This window comes from Gossypium hirsutum, chromosome D11 (assembly GCF_007990345.1).
Source record: "Gossypium hirsutum isolate 1008001.06 chromosome D11, Gossypium_hirsutum_v2.1, whole genome shotgun sequence".
NCBI classification, from domain to species: domain Eukaryota; kingdom Viridiplantae; phylum Streptophyta; class Magnoliopsida; order Malvales; family Malvaceae; genus Gossypium; species Gossypium hirsutum.
Window position 1 is genome coordinate 18807704 of NC_053447.1, and position 13109 is coordinate 18820812.

The window sequence follows — 13109 nt, forward strand, 5'->3', positions numbered from 1 at the left end:
ATTAGCAATTTAATTGTATGCTATAAAAATCGTTAATTATGTTGCAAACTGGTAAAACCTGCCACTTTTGTAGTGCATGAAGAACCCACAATTCCAGCGACGTGTGTTTAAATAAATTTATTTGTCAAATGTAATATAACTCTTTTTAGTGCTATAATTTTGATTTCTTGCCATTTAATTTGGAATTTCATAAACGTTATAAATTTTACTTGCTTAATATAAAAATACGTGTTAAATATTATACAATGCCGTCAAACTTGAGAAGCTGAGAATTGGGCTAAAACTCAAGAAGTTTCCATGTTTGATTAAAACCCACCTATAGAATATATTCAATTTCAATAAAATCATTATTCTCACTGTCCATCCTAGTGTCTCCTCAAGAGTAAAACTATCACTAATGACTGCAGTTTTAACTCCCTCTTTACTAACGCCATTTGCTTCTTTTGCTCTACGAGTAGAGTTCTGAATATAAGAATTCACCCAAATCCAACATAAAAGACAATTCAATATCCATCGTAATCATAATTATCCTCATACTCATATTCAGTGTCACCGTAAAAAATTCCTCCATATCCATCATCATCATTGTCGTTATATTCATCTTCTAAATCACCTTCTTTGCCAATTTTAGAAGCCTTCTCCTCCTTTTCATCTGAATTTGATTCTATTCTTTGTTTCTTGGGTTTCTCTGTAACCTGTTATACCAAAGAAATCCTAAGATAACTTCATGAAGTTTTTTTGTTTTTTAAAAAACAAATCCCTCTAAAGCAACCCTATGTTAGTCCGACTCTGAAGTATCCAGGTTGATGCGTTGAGAATAATCATATCCAACACTTCCAAGTCGGAGTAACATAGGTATCATACCACCCAAATGAATAAGTCTTTGTCAAATACAATAAGGGATACAAAAGAAATTACCAAGTATTTGTTTGTAAGTTCGTGTCTACGGTCTAACAATCAATTTGAAACATTAAAACAAATTAGGCATAAACATACCGGGTCATCAAAGAGCTTCTCCAATGCATCATAGTTTATTTTTGAACTTAATCTCTGCACAGAACCAATACAAGTATAAGCATTCAAGGCAAAAGTTAAGCAATTCGGTTAGTAGAATCCATATAAAGTACTAAAATGACAGTTTTACTAGTAAACATCCATACGTGCATGAAACACTTGAAAAATTATAGAACCTAAACAAATGCATGATTATGACAACAACTGTAGATTGCAGAAATGCGTGAATGCTAGACCTGTCAAATGGATCCAAGCAAAATCAGCATTTTATTTTCAGGATCACTTTGTTCGACTCCGGGGTGGTTATCAAGGCATAGCTAATCTGTCTACTAACTTTTAAATCTCATTGAGATTGTCTGCAAAAGGAGTATCAGATTAATCTCCTGTTCAAGGTTTCCATTTCAGTTAGGTAATTGCCTGATGGGATTAAATAAGAAGCCAACTTTTGACATTATTTTAACAAACAAATTCCAGGCATCCTAAAAATTTTGAATTGCATAATGTTTATACATGCCAAGAAAGTGATATATTAACAAATTTTGATGTTTTCTGGTGAAAAAACAAGAGACAATATTGTAGTATTTAGTTTCTTAACCTGTTCAACCATATTCTTCCAACAAAGACGAAGCTCTTTTCAGTAAAGTCTTGTGTAAAAGGGATTTCCTTTTTTCTTTTTTAAAAAAAGACCTAAATCTTTTGATTGTTTATTATTTTAAAATTACAGAATAATGAGGCAATTTTACAGCCATCTGGAGAGATTATTATTAGTTTTAGTTTCATTAACCCAAAATTACTGTAGATCTTAATTACTATAACACTACAATGTTCCCATTTCAAAGTGCAGTTTCATCATAATCACAAATCTATTCAGCCACGCGGTACCCCTTAGGCCAAAACAAGAAAGAAAGGCTATCTAATACCTTCCTAACCAGCATTCGCCGGGTTGCCTCGGCAGCAGTCTGAGCAGGACCTGCATCTTTTTCTTCAGCAGCTCGCTTTTGTTGCCTCTCCTGTTAATATAACAAAAGCAAACCAAAAAAAAAAAGAAGAGAAAAACAAGCTAAAATAGAGGAAAGATTTCTGGAAACAATATATCTTAAAAAGATAAGTACCATAATCTAAAGACGATCATGGTTGGACATAAGAATTACATCTTGCAACATGCTAATTGCTAAGCTTAGAACAATGCTCATAATTAAAAAAGAAAGACAAACTTTGCATCAAGCCATAGTGGCAAAAGTCAGCTGAAATAGAGATCAAGAATTAAGTGCATGCAATCCAGCTATTACGTGTGGTACCATTTATAGTTTGTTTTGCATTTTCATTTTAGCCTTTTAGATATTGCCTTCCATGTCTATCTTAATAATAAGTAATAAAGTACAAGAGGTGGCTTGCATTTCTCTTGATATAATTTTCAGAAATCAGGAAACTTCCAATTTTTCTTGATATTCAAGAATCACCTTTCTAGATTTTGCCACTAGTTCTGCAACATCTGCAGCAAGCTTCTGTGCAGCTTGGAGATCCTCTGGGCATTTATCATAGTTGGCCATGCAAGCCTCCTTAGCTGCTGCTGCAGCTGCTTCCTTGGCTGCTTGTTCCTGCAAAGATTGCAGTATGATTAAGTTCCTGTAACTAGCTAGGTTTATTTATTTATTCAATAAATTCATGAAAGGAAAGTCGAGTTGCATTTTCCATTTACCTTCTAACACACAAATGCACTGAGACTCAAATAAATTATATCAAACAATTTCACAGATTCAGGGCTCAATTTGACCAAAAGTATGAGAAAAACCATCTAAAAGTCCGTCTTTTCAATAGTCAAATATATCTGAATTGTTCTTCAAGGAGAAATCATCCTCTTATGTATGTTTTTAACTAGAAAGATACAAAATGCTTTTCCAATGCCCTTACTTGAGCACATGCCAATGCATGAATATTGCATTTAATCTGTGAGATTAGAGTAGAGGAGGCCAAAATAATGTTGTACTTAACAAAGTCATGGTTCAAATCACCTCAACATATTCCCGGTTCATTTCTTCCCAAATGATCTTTTTGAAATGCTTCTCCTCCTCATTGTGAAGGTAACCATCAACCTGAAAATGTAATAATGAGTAGTTCCCAAGAGTGATAAGAAAATGAAAGTAAGAAGATAAAATTTAATGCACATATACATAAATGCATGCATGCATTAATAAAGACATAACAGTTTAAAAGGCATGAAAATATTGTTGAGAAAAGGTGTACACTGAAGGCTATTTATATGACTAGATCTCAGGATGGTTGATTCTGTACCAGACCAACCAAACTCACCTCCTAAGAAAGTTATGAAGAACCAAACTCTAAATACTGAAGAGTAGACCTGAACAATAAACTGAGAGTAGACCTGAACAATAAACTTAGTTTAGGTAAATTGTAGTCAGTTCTTGAACATTTTTCCCTTTCAAATTGACAATTTTGTATTCTGAAGACTCAACTTTACAGATCAACCATTATTTAGACCTAGAGTAGCTCAGAAGAAACTATAACAATAGCGGTGCTGATTGCATAAGACAGACAACCACCCAAACGTTCAGGATTACTTTGGTAGCAGTGATCAAAGCTGAATTTAAGCCCAGTTGACTTCAAATCAAGTGTAGAGCATCTTAGATGGTTTATGAATGCAAGGAAAAAAGATGATATGCAAGTAAAAGAAGCAAAACAGTTAAGCTAGTCAAAGCTCAAGAAACTTGATGTAATTTACATAATTCTATATACATCTTAAAACAATATTCCATTAGACTAGGAAATATAACCAATGTAGTTAGTTTAGCACTTGGGTAGAGTATGAAGTACTTTTGTTTGTTGAAGTTCCTATGGACAATGCAATGTCAAAATACAAGAAAGCAGACTTATTCTGCACCTCAATATCATCAATATCAGAAAAGTTATCCGATCCATCATCACTATCATCAACTCCAGGTAACTTATCATTGTCACCCTCACCAATGGCTGCCTTGTTAGTTGCATCCTCTAAAAACCCTGAAAAATACCTTTTCTAATAAAAGATCTAGGGCATTTAGATAAAAAAGTCCAATTATTAAACCATGTCATGCATGATTACTCATGATAATAAAACTTACCACTATTTTCAGGTATTTCAGATCCACTTGCAAACGTGCTGCTAGATATGCTCTGGGTTATCAAAAACAACCACAACAATGAAATATCGTGCTAAAGAATGAAAGTTAAAACTATGCAGAAGATAACCTCATAATAAATAATAAAAAGATTCAAGTGTCCTGTCACAAAAATTTGAGAGAGGTTAATCTCTCATAATTAAGCAACAGAACAATTAATAAAGTCTTCATTACTAAGTTTTTAAACTAAAAAGAAGACAGCACCAAATTATGAGATCAGTTGGCACATGAGGACGGAGGAGAGAATAATTCTGCATGCTCACATGAATCTCACAATCCAGAAGATAACCTTATGATAAATAAAGGTAAAAAAAAAATCCAAGAGAAGAAAGGACTCAAGCGTCCTGTGACAAGATTTTGAGAGTTCAGTCTGTCATAGTTAATCAACATAACAATAAATAAATTCTTTACCATTAAGTGTTTAAACTGAAAAGAATGACAGCACATTAAGAGATCAGTTAGCACATGAGGGGGGGAGGGGGGCATTGTGAGAGAATAACCTTTTTGCATGCCCATGATGTGAATCTTGCAATCCAAAATATATGAAGTGTCTACAATTCAGATTCTCAACATTCACTGTCCTTAAGCCTTTAAAAAGGTATAATTACAGAACTTACTTTATTATTTTCCTCAATAGATAATTTTGCCATTCTCTCTTTCTCAGCCCGTTGGAATGCAGGTGGATCTGACCCTCCATCAATCCCTCCTGAAACCTTCATGAACTGCACGAGCCAGTAACAGCATGAACTTCAGCTTCAATGATAAAACAGTTTCCAGTAGTACAATTGTAGTGGGTCAAAGAATATAAAAAGGTACAAAAAAAACATGGGTGCCACCTCTTCATAACATTCATTACAAAGTCCATAGGCAAAAGGTTTTCTCCCCACATGCCTACATAGCACTTCATCTAAGCTGGTTTCTTTTGACCCAATATTTGGGTGTTTTTCAGTTAATGAACTAGTTCGAAGCTCCCTCTCCTTTTCCGTAAATTCCTCCATCTGGTCACAAGTTCAAAACAAAGGAGGTATTTTCAAGAAATACGAAGGAGGAAAAGTAACAAGATGTGGAATACAACAAATTCAACATGACACCTGAGGTAATGATGAAAAATTGGCATCAACTTTTTCATAAAATTAGTTAGATACTCTGTAGTGTGAAAAAAAGTAACATCAACAGTAATAATAGTAAAGATTTAACAATCAAATTCTAGCATAAGAAAAAAATAATTGTACTGACACAAGTTACAATTACAACAACAACAAAGCTTTTTTCGCCCAAGATACTGCAAGCCTTATAGATCGGATTACGCCATCATGCTCTACTTAGGACCATATGCAGATAGAAAGTCATATCAACATCAAAAGGGGAAAAAAAATTCAAACTACTGTAAGCATCAGTTGAATATGGTTCTTCATTCCATAGTTTCTAATTTACAATCTTATTCCATTACCAATTTCCTAGCACAATGTAGTTCTATTTTACCATGCACAAGTAAAAAAATGCATACCGTTAAGGCTCCAGAGTCGGTATTCTCAAATTCAATCAACCGCTTTGACAATGTTGCTTCACAAATGTGAACAACCTCTATCTGATAAACAGACCTTAATTAACCGAACAATTTAAGAGAGAGAGAGTATAATAAGCAAAAGGGGGGAAAAAACAAGAATCAACATGAATCTAAGTAAAGAAGAAATTGGAAAAACAAAAAATTAAACTGCCCACAAGCATAAATAAATAAATATAATGAAATAAATTAAACTGAAAAAACAAAAATTCATTATCTAGCAGATGCTAAATGGTAATATCAAGCTATCCAGTATTGTTATGGCTTAAGGCTGTCGTGGATTTATTTTACTTTTGCTTTTTCATTTTTATCGTATTAAACTTCAGTTATTTTATGCCTCCACCTTTTAGTACCATGATGCTAAAGTTTACTTTACGGAAAAAGAATAAATAATAAATAATAATAATGACAACATGGACATGTGCATATTACTACAATGAAAATTGTAGAGGGGGTCTTAGACAGGGCAGTGAGGCATCTAAAACTCTCCCTACTCTAGCTTAGGCCAAGACATGAACCTAATCCAACACCACCTAATATGAGTTAGGACCTTATTTAGAATGTGTATGAGAACAATCATGACATGGTTGGAAGTTAAAACATCTACTGAATTTCAAGCCCCTATCATAAAATTAAAATTGCAAAGCCTGTCAACCAAATAGTATAAATAAAAAGTAAAAACTTATAGATTTTCAAGCAAAAGGAACAACAACATATGATTATTAAAGAAGGCAAAAAACAAAAAGGTATGAACTATAACTTACAATCTTTGACTTAGAAAACTTCAGACCATGTGAAAGTGCAGAAATGTACAGTGCTGCACCACATAATCCACTGGGTTTCCGCCCTGTCTGTTAATTTGTGTTACAGTAAGATTTTAACTCCAAAAATTACCTAGATAATACACAGAATCAAAATAAAGTACTTTTGAATAAAATCACACCTGCATCCAGTCCCGTTTCATGCTAGCTAAAATGTCCCGTGCAGTTTTAACAACTTCATCATTTCCTTCTGGAATCAAAGCTGCAAAGTATATTGGTTATTATGCATGTCTATTATGCATGTCTAAGTTCAACGCACAAACACTGGGAGCATGCGATCAACTAAAAAATCTCAAGGTACAGAAATTGATTAAGCAACTTACCATTTGTAAATTTATGAATAAAAATTGAAGGATCAATTAGTTTCGGAAGATCCTTTGAGTCAGCAAGGTACAGCACATAGCAAAGTTGCAGATATACAGAGCCAAGCTCATAACTGAAGAAGAAACAACAGAACATCTGTCAAAAAAAAACCTCATCACGCAGAAACACAGAGATAAAGAATTATCGAGCAAGTTAAATTTGTTTAAAAGGGGTAGAAAGGGGGAAAATTGCTTACACATTTACATGTAAATAATGTGAAAAATCAATAAGAAGGAATGGCTTTCCCTTTTGCCTGCCAAAAATTATATGGTTGAGGAGGGAAATAGTTCAACAGTTCAAAGAACAAAAAGAAACAAAAAAGTGATAAAAAGGAGGGTAAACAATTCAACCCTAAATTGAAGAAGAAACAAAAAGAATCATGTCGCTCATGATAGCTCTCCCTCTTTCTCTCTTCCTCTCCCTCTACAGTTCCCTATCCTGACTCTTTCATTCACTGACTGATTTGTGTATCTCTGCAATGATCTAATTTTCAAGAAAGTATAGAGCTAATTTGAATATTTAATATGGCTCTTACGAGCACAGCATGAACCTTTTGTGTTTTTTTCAACTAGTGGACCACTAGCTGAAAGAGATCCCATCCAATATTTTCTTTCTCAATTCCAGACCAGCAATATTCTTTCTGCATTCCAACCCCAGCCACAAACACATCTGTTTGACCAATATCAAACCCTAAAATACAAGACTCTTACCCTCGTTCTTGAAAATCCTAGTCAACAAAAAAATCTTTAACATTACAGTATTACCCACCTTTTCCTAAGCCAAACTCAAGCAAAATCCATGACCAAAAAACATATACGAGAAGATGAAGTAAAGAGTCACAGCTTATTGTGTTTTGCAGAAGAAAAAGTAGCCAATACTGCACAAATTTCAAAAAAGATTTGAAAGGAAAAAAGATCAGATACTTCCCATAAATAAAAGGATAGAAGGTAAAGAATCACGCTTGTTATTTTACAAATGAGAACGAGAGGTTTGAAGTAGTAGAAGTTACTACCATCTGCATGACCCTATATTTTAGTGAAAATATGCATTTGTAAGTTACATGAGTGAAATTTTATTTTAGCAAGTGCTTATGCACATAATCAGTAGACGTCTACATGTTTGTTTATTAAACTGAGATATAAACAGCTGAATCATCACATTTAAGTTTAAGACAATAGACCATGTTCGAATTCAGGCAATAGTATTTCCATGTAACCACATTACAAGTTTAAGAAAGAAGAAATTCCTCACCGACAGGCAAGGTAAAGACATGCAGCCTGTACTAGCTCTGATCTGCGTCCCTTAGTGAAATTCCGTTCAAGGCCAACCTTCACAGTAAATATAAAAATAGCTTAAAATATTGAGGGGGGGGGAGGACAAAAATAACAAGCATGAAATGAAAGTTCCGAAAAAGAAAACATACTTCATAAAACCGTAAAGCAACATTAGCAACATCATCACTATACTCGTCAATAAGCAATCCAGTCTTCAAAGATCTGATACCATCAAGAGCTGTATCACCATGAAATTAAAACCAGAAACAAGATATTTATAAGTCACATTGCAATAAGTGTGTAATGCTAACACATAATTAGCCACGACAACAAACTGAAATAACACATAAAAGTAAAGTTGAGCCTGCAATAAAGATGTCAAAAGGTTTTGAAATCAGAGCACCCTGAAAGAGCGAATTTGATGAAATGTATAAATAATCCTTTATCAAAAGTTGGCAACATATAGCTTCTTGCATAACATAGATGCAACTTAATAAAGCATACCTTTAGCTATGGTATGCTGGCGTGAATCTGAAATGCTTTGCGTAGATTTCACAAAATTTCCAGATAGTTTGCTCTGGGAACAAAGTGAAATTAGCAACAGAAATCAAAATAAATGCAAGTCAAAAACAAGAAAGCAAAGATCAAGTTATCAACAAACTAAACAAAGGGAAACAAAACTTGAACTCCACAATTCAATGCACTTCACTCAATTAAAACACGTCTGACAATGAGATTAGCTTGCCAATTTCTTCTTCTGTTTGATGGCATATTCAGCCAGCCATTCTCGTAGTTAGGAAACTACAAATAGCTAGTAAGAAGTAATTGTCTATGACAAAAACAATGAACCTCGCACAAAATTTAAGAGTACATATCACCTAGCTTAAACCTAACTCGCATCTATTCAACTAAATTTTACCATAACATAGTTCCAAACATAAAAATTACGTATAAAGAAAGAAACATTACTTGGCCAGATGAATCTTTAACGAATTGAGGTTCGGTTGCAAAAATGCAATCTTCCAACACCTTCCCGCAAAAAGTGCAAGACCTACAGAAGAGATAAATAAGTAAAATAAATAATGAAACAAGAAACTGAAATTTTCTCCAAAAAAGACCCACACTGTTTATGAGCAAGAAATCCACTTACAAAAGACCGTCGTCGACGCGTTCTCCAGTAACGTTTCTGGAGCAATTATTACAGTAAACCATCCTGCTCAATTACGAATTTAAAATTCTAAATAAAAGAATAGCGCCTTCTTCTTTCCCTTGCCTTCTTTTTCTCAGCAATCAAATTGAAACTATGAATTTTTCAAATTTAGAGTATGAAATCAAAGTTAGTAATAAACAGAATAATTTAGATCAAAATAGATTTATAAAAGCAATCGGAAGAAGAAATTTAGGAAGGAAAAACGAAAAAAAAAAAAAGAACGAAAGAAATTGGAGGCTGAGAAGGAGAGGGAAGAGTGAGTCACTGAGTTGGGAATTAGTGGAACGGTTAAGAGATGACGTTACGTTTGGATTTAGGGACGAGATGAAAAAAACCGGGCCGATAGGTTTCAAACCTATCATTTAATTTTTTTAATTAAGGTAGAGAGTTTTTTTTTTTAATTTAAACTTCTTGATTTAATGTCTCAAATAAGAAAATAAAATCATATTAGATAACTTCAGATTATCATTTCTTAGCTAAATTTCTCCTAATTAATCTAAAAAATTGTTGCCTAAAATCTCTTAAAAAGATACTAAAAAATAAATATTTAATTAAATCAAAATACAATAATATAATAACCAAGTCAACCAACTTAATTGCAAAATAAATTACAATTAACTATTGCAATTTATAGTAGCATAATTATTAGATACATAGAATAATTGTAACATAGCATGTCACTATTTGATTATTCCATCAACCATATTAATTTTTGACTGCACAAATATATGAATTTTTTTAACAAAAAGGACAAATTTTTTTTAATCTAATGTGCAATGACTAGTTTGTCCATTTTCTGAGTAGCAAGGACAAAATGCAATTCAACTATAAGTATAGGGACTTCCATGATATTTTTACCCTCTATTAAATATACAAATATAACACATTTAAAGAACTCAAAGTTAATACTGATAAATACAAAAAAAATTATTTGATTTTTTATGCATTTAATAATTTATGTTTACACAATAAACATTTAAAATATATTTAAAAAATATCAATTAAAAAATTTATGAAATCAAAATATATAATTTATTAAATTTACTTATGATTGCTTCAATGTGAACAAGTTACTCAAGTTAACAAATATTTGCAACATCTTAAGTGGGTCGTGGCGGCAGTTCTAATGATTGAAGGCTCCCTTGCAACATTTCTATTACTTTAGCCATTGGCAGCCGATCTAATGGATTGGTTTGAATGCACCAAAGGCTCACTGCAATCAACTTCTTTGTTATTTTTTCTTCCTCTTTTGTTCTTTCTTCGTTAATATTCAAGTTCATAGATTGATCAAGATGCTTATAAATCCATGAGGGGAAATATGTTTCACTAGTTTGGGACACTTCGACATTGATATTTTTTCTTACTCCGACCATTTCAAGAACCATCGTTCCGTAACTATAGACATCGAATTTATGAGAAACTCCCCCCAGATTTCGAAAAAACACTTCTGGAGCAATATAACCCGTTCCAACTGACGACTTCGATTATCTGATCCTTGACTATAAATGAACTTGTCCAATGATCCTTTCGGCATGAATTCATAGATCAAAGCTCTCTTTGATCTTTCAAAGCAAAAACCAATTAAAGTCACTATATTAACATGAGAAGTTCTGCTAATGCTAGCTACTTCATTTATAAAATCCTCTCCATTTCCCTTCATTTTTCTTAAGAATTTAACCGCCACAAGATGATTGTTGGATAATTTTCCTTTGTATACACTTCCGAAACCTCCTTGACCTAATTTATCATTGAATTTATTTGTCATTTTCTTGATTTCTTCGTAAGAGTATCGCTTTGGAGCAAAAGGACCAAACTTTGTGATGAATTCCTCAATCCTAGCATTGTCGTTCATCTTTCCTTGGCGGAGATAATTTGAAAATAATTTTCCTTTGAAACTTAAGACAATGAAGCATATAGTAGAAATCGATACAACTCCCATTTATTAAGTGATCATTGATGTTAATTAATATTATGTTTGTTAAAATTTGCTCAATCAATATTTTAATTAATTATATTATTGTCATACATTTTTATATTATGTCATTATCATTATCCTTATCCTTATTATAATGTAGTATTATTGATTGAACATTTTATTTCATCATTCATGTTGTCGTTTTGTTAATACCATCCTTTCGTCATCATCATACATTGTAAATATTGCTACTTATATTCATCCATTTTTCGGCATAAACGCATAAAAAAATGACTTTGAACCAAGATGATATTATTTATTTAGAGAATTTGACAAATTGTACCCTTAACTTACGAGGTACAATTTTTTTCTCTTGAACCGAAATAATCAAATAGCCCTTCCTTTTAAAAAAACAATAAATAATAAATAAAAATATAAGATTTAAGCAATATTTAAATGGTGAGCATTCTTATTTTCAAAAATTCGAGATTTTGTGCCCCAACTTACGAAACATGATTTTTCGTCTTGATCAACCCGAAATGAGAAAAACCTCATTAAAAATTCAATTTAGATCGGGATTTTTTTAATATCATCAAATAACATCATGCAAAGAGGGATCATATTTTAAATTCTCTTCAAATTTTTAATTTTCAACATTGAGACATTAAGTAATCAACTAGGTACCAACTTTGGGCTTTATGAGTGTGTTAACCCTTCCACATACGTAACCGACTCTCGAACCCATTTCTTGGATTTTGTAGACCAAAAACAATTATTTTAGTAAATCTAACATTTTATTAAAATGACCAAATTTTGAGGTGATGCAATCATATCTAAATAAAAAGGATTGGTGGCAACTCTATTTTCATTTTAAAATAAAAAGTGGATCTCCAAAGAGGTTTCGACAATTATTATACTAAAAAAATCATAATATTTGTTTTTATAGGTTTTTTTGAGGTGACAAAAAATGGCCGACTAAATAAGCGGGCATACTAAAATAGGATGGAAGGCGTTTATAATTTATTAACTTTTCAAGGCATTAGCCTCTCTTGATTTGTACCAAAAAGAAAACTTAGCAGTATAATCAAACTTTCACTTATTATTATTGAAAATTTTCAATTCGAGGTTAAGCACAAATAATCGACATGACAATCAAGCTCATTTTCTTCTTTAGATAAAAAATCATTATCTTAAATCAGAATTGAGAGATTGAACTAAATTTTCAACTTTAAAGATTAAACTTTAAGTTTGGAGTCAAACTTGGTTGAAGTACACCCTAGTAATACCACTATTGATGTCGTTTTGTACTGACTATATAGTCAAATCATGGATAGTAACAATTTGTTTGGTTTTTCTTATCAAAACCCAAATTATTTGATTCTAATACTATCGTTATTGTTGAGGAAGTTTTCGAAATGTCATTTTCGGGGACATCGACAATAGGTCAAGGGGTTCGAATCTCATGAAGGGTGAGACACTCACATCGCCTCTTGATGGGTGGTTGTACATCGACATATGGTCGAGCGTTTCCCTCTGTGAACTGTAAATGGCTCTCTGCATAGCGGGAGATAAAACCCTCCCCTAGGGGACAATACTTTCTACTGTTGAGAAACTTGATTGACATTTTTAAAGACAAGACTTCGAAAACTTCTCTAAATATATTCAATCTCATTTTCACCTATATTTTCACTTTCAACAAAATCATACACATTGTCCATGTGAATAAACACCAAGCCATAAGCATTAGTTAATTTTCCAATTTGGCAGGTAGT

The 13109-nt window shown here is 32.6% G+C and overlaps 1 protein-coding gene and 1 pseudogene across 9 annotated transcripts; both read right to left on the minus strand.

Annotated features, from left to right (window-relative positions):
• Positions 1-300: 300 nt before the first annotated feature.
• LOC107916695 (transcription factor IIIB 60 kDa subunit) lies at positions 301-9753 on the minus strand. 9 transcript variants are annotated; one of them, XR_005921206.1, is made up of 22 exons: positions 9363-9753; positions 9182-9263; positions 8717-8789; positions 8362-8450; positions 8190-8266; positions 7951-7963; positions 7707-7815; positions 7143-7191; positions 6899-7011; positions 6698-6777; positions 6519-6605; positions 5698-5778; positions 5027-5188; positions 4808-4912; positions 4134-4185; positions 3914-4032; positions 3027-3107; positions 2475-2612; positions 1935-2024; positions 1251-1370; positions 997-1050; positions 528-695 (listed from the first exon to the last, which is right to left on the minus strand). XR_005921206.1 is itself a non-coding variant. In XM_041106368.1 (21 exons), exons 1-21 carry the CDS (start codon positions 9422-9424, stop codon positions 504-506), a joined length of 1908 nt encoding a protein of 635 aa, XP_040962302.1. In that variant the 5' UTR covers positions 9425-9753; the 3' UTR covers positions 301-503. The 9 variants fall into 9 exon arrangements, 8 of the variants coding, with proteins under 8 accessions (XP_040962302.1, XP_040962304.1, XP_040962303.1 ...); XM_041106368.1 differs by lacking the exon at positions 1251-1370 and having other exon boundaries at positions 301-695; XM_041106370.1 differs by lacking the exons at positions 1251-1370; positions 5027-5188 and having other exon boundaries at positions 301-695.
• A 769-nt stretch (positions 9754-10522) lies between these two features.
• Positions 10523-11274, minus strand: LOC121223156 (PR5-like receptor kinase; annotated as a pseudogene).
• Between the last annotated feature and the right edge of the window lie 1835 nt (positions 11275-13109).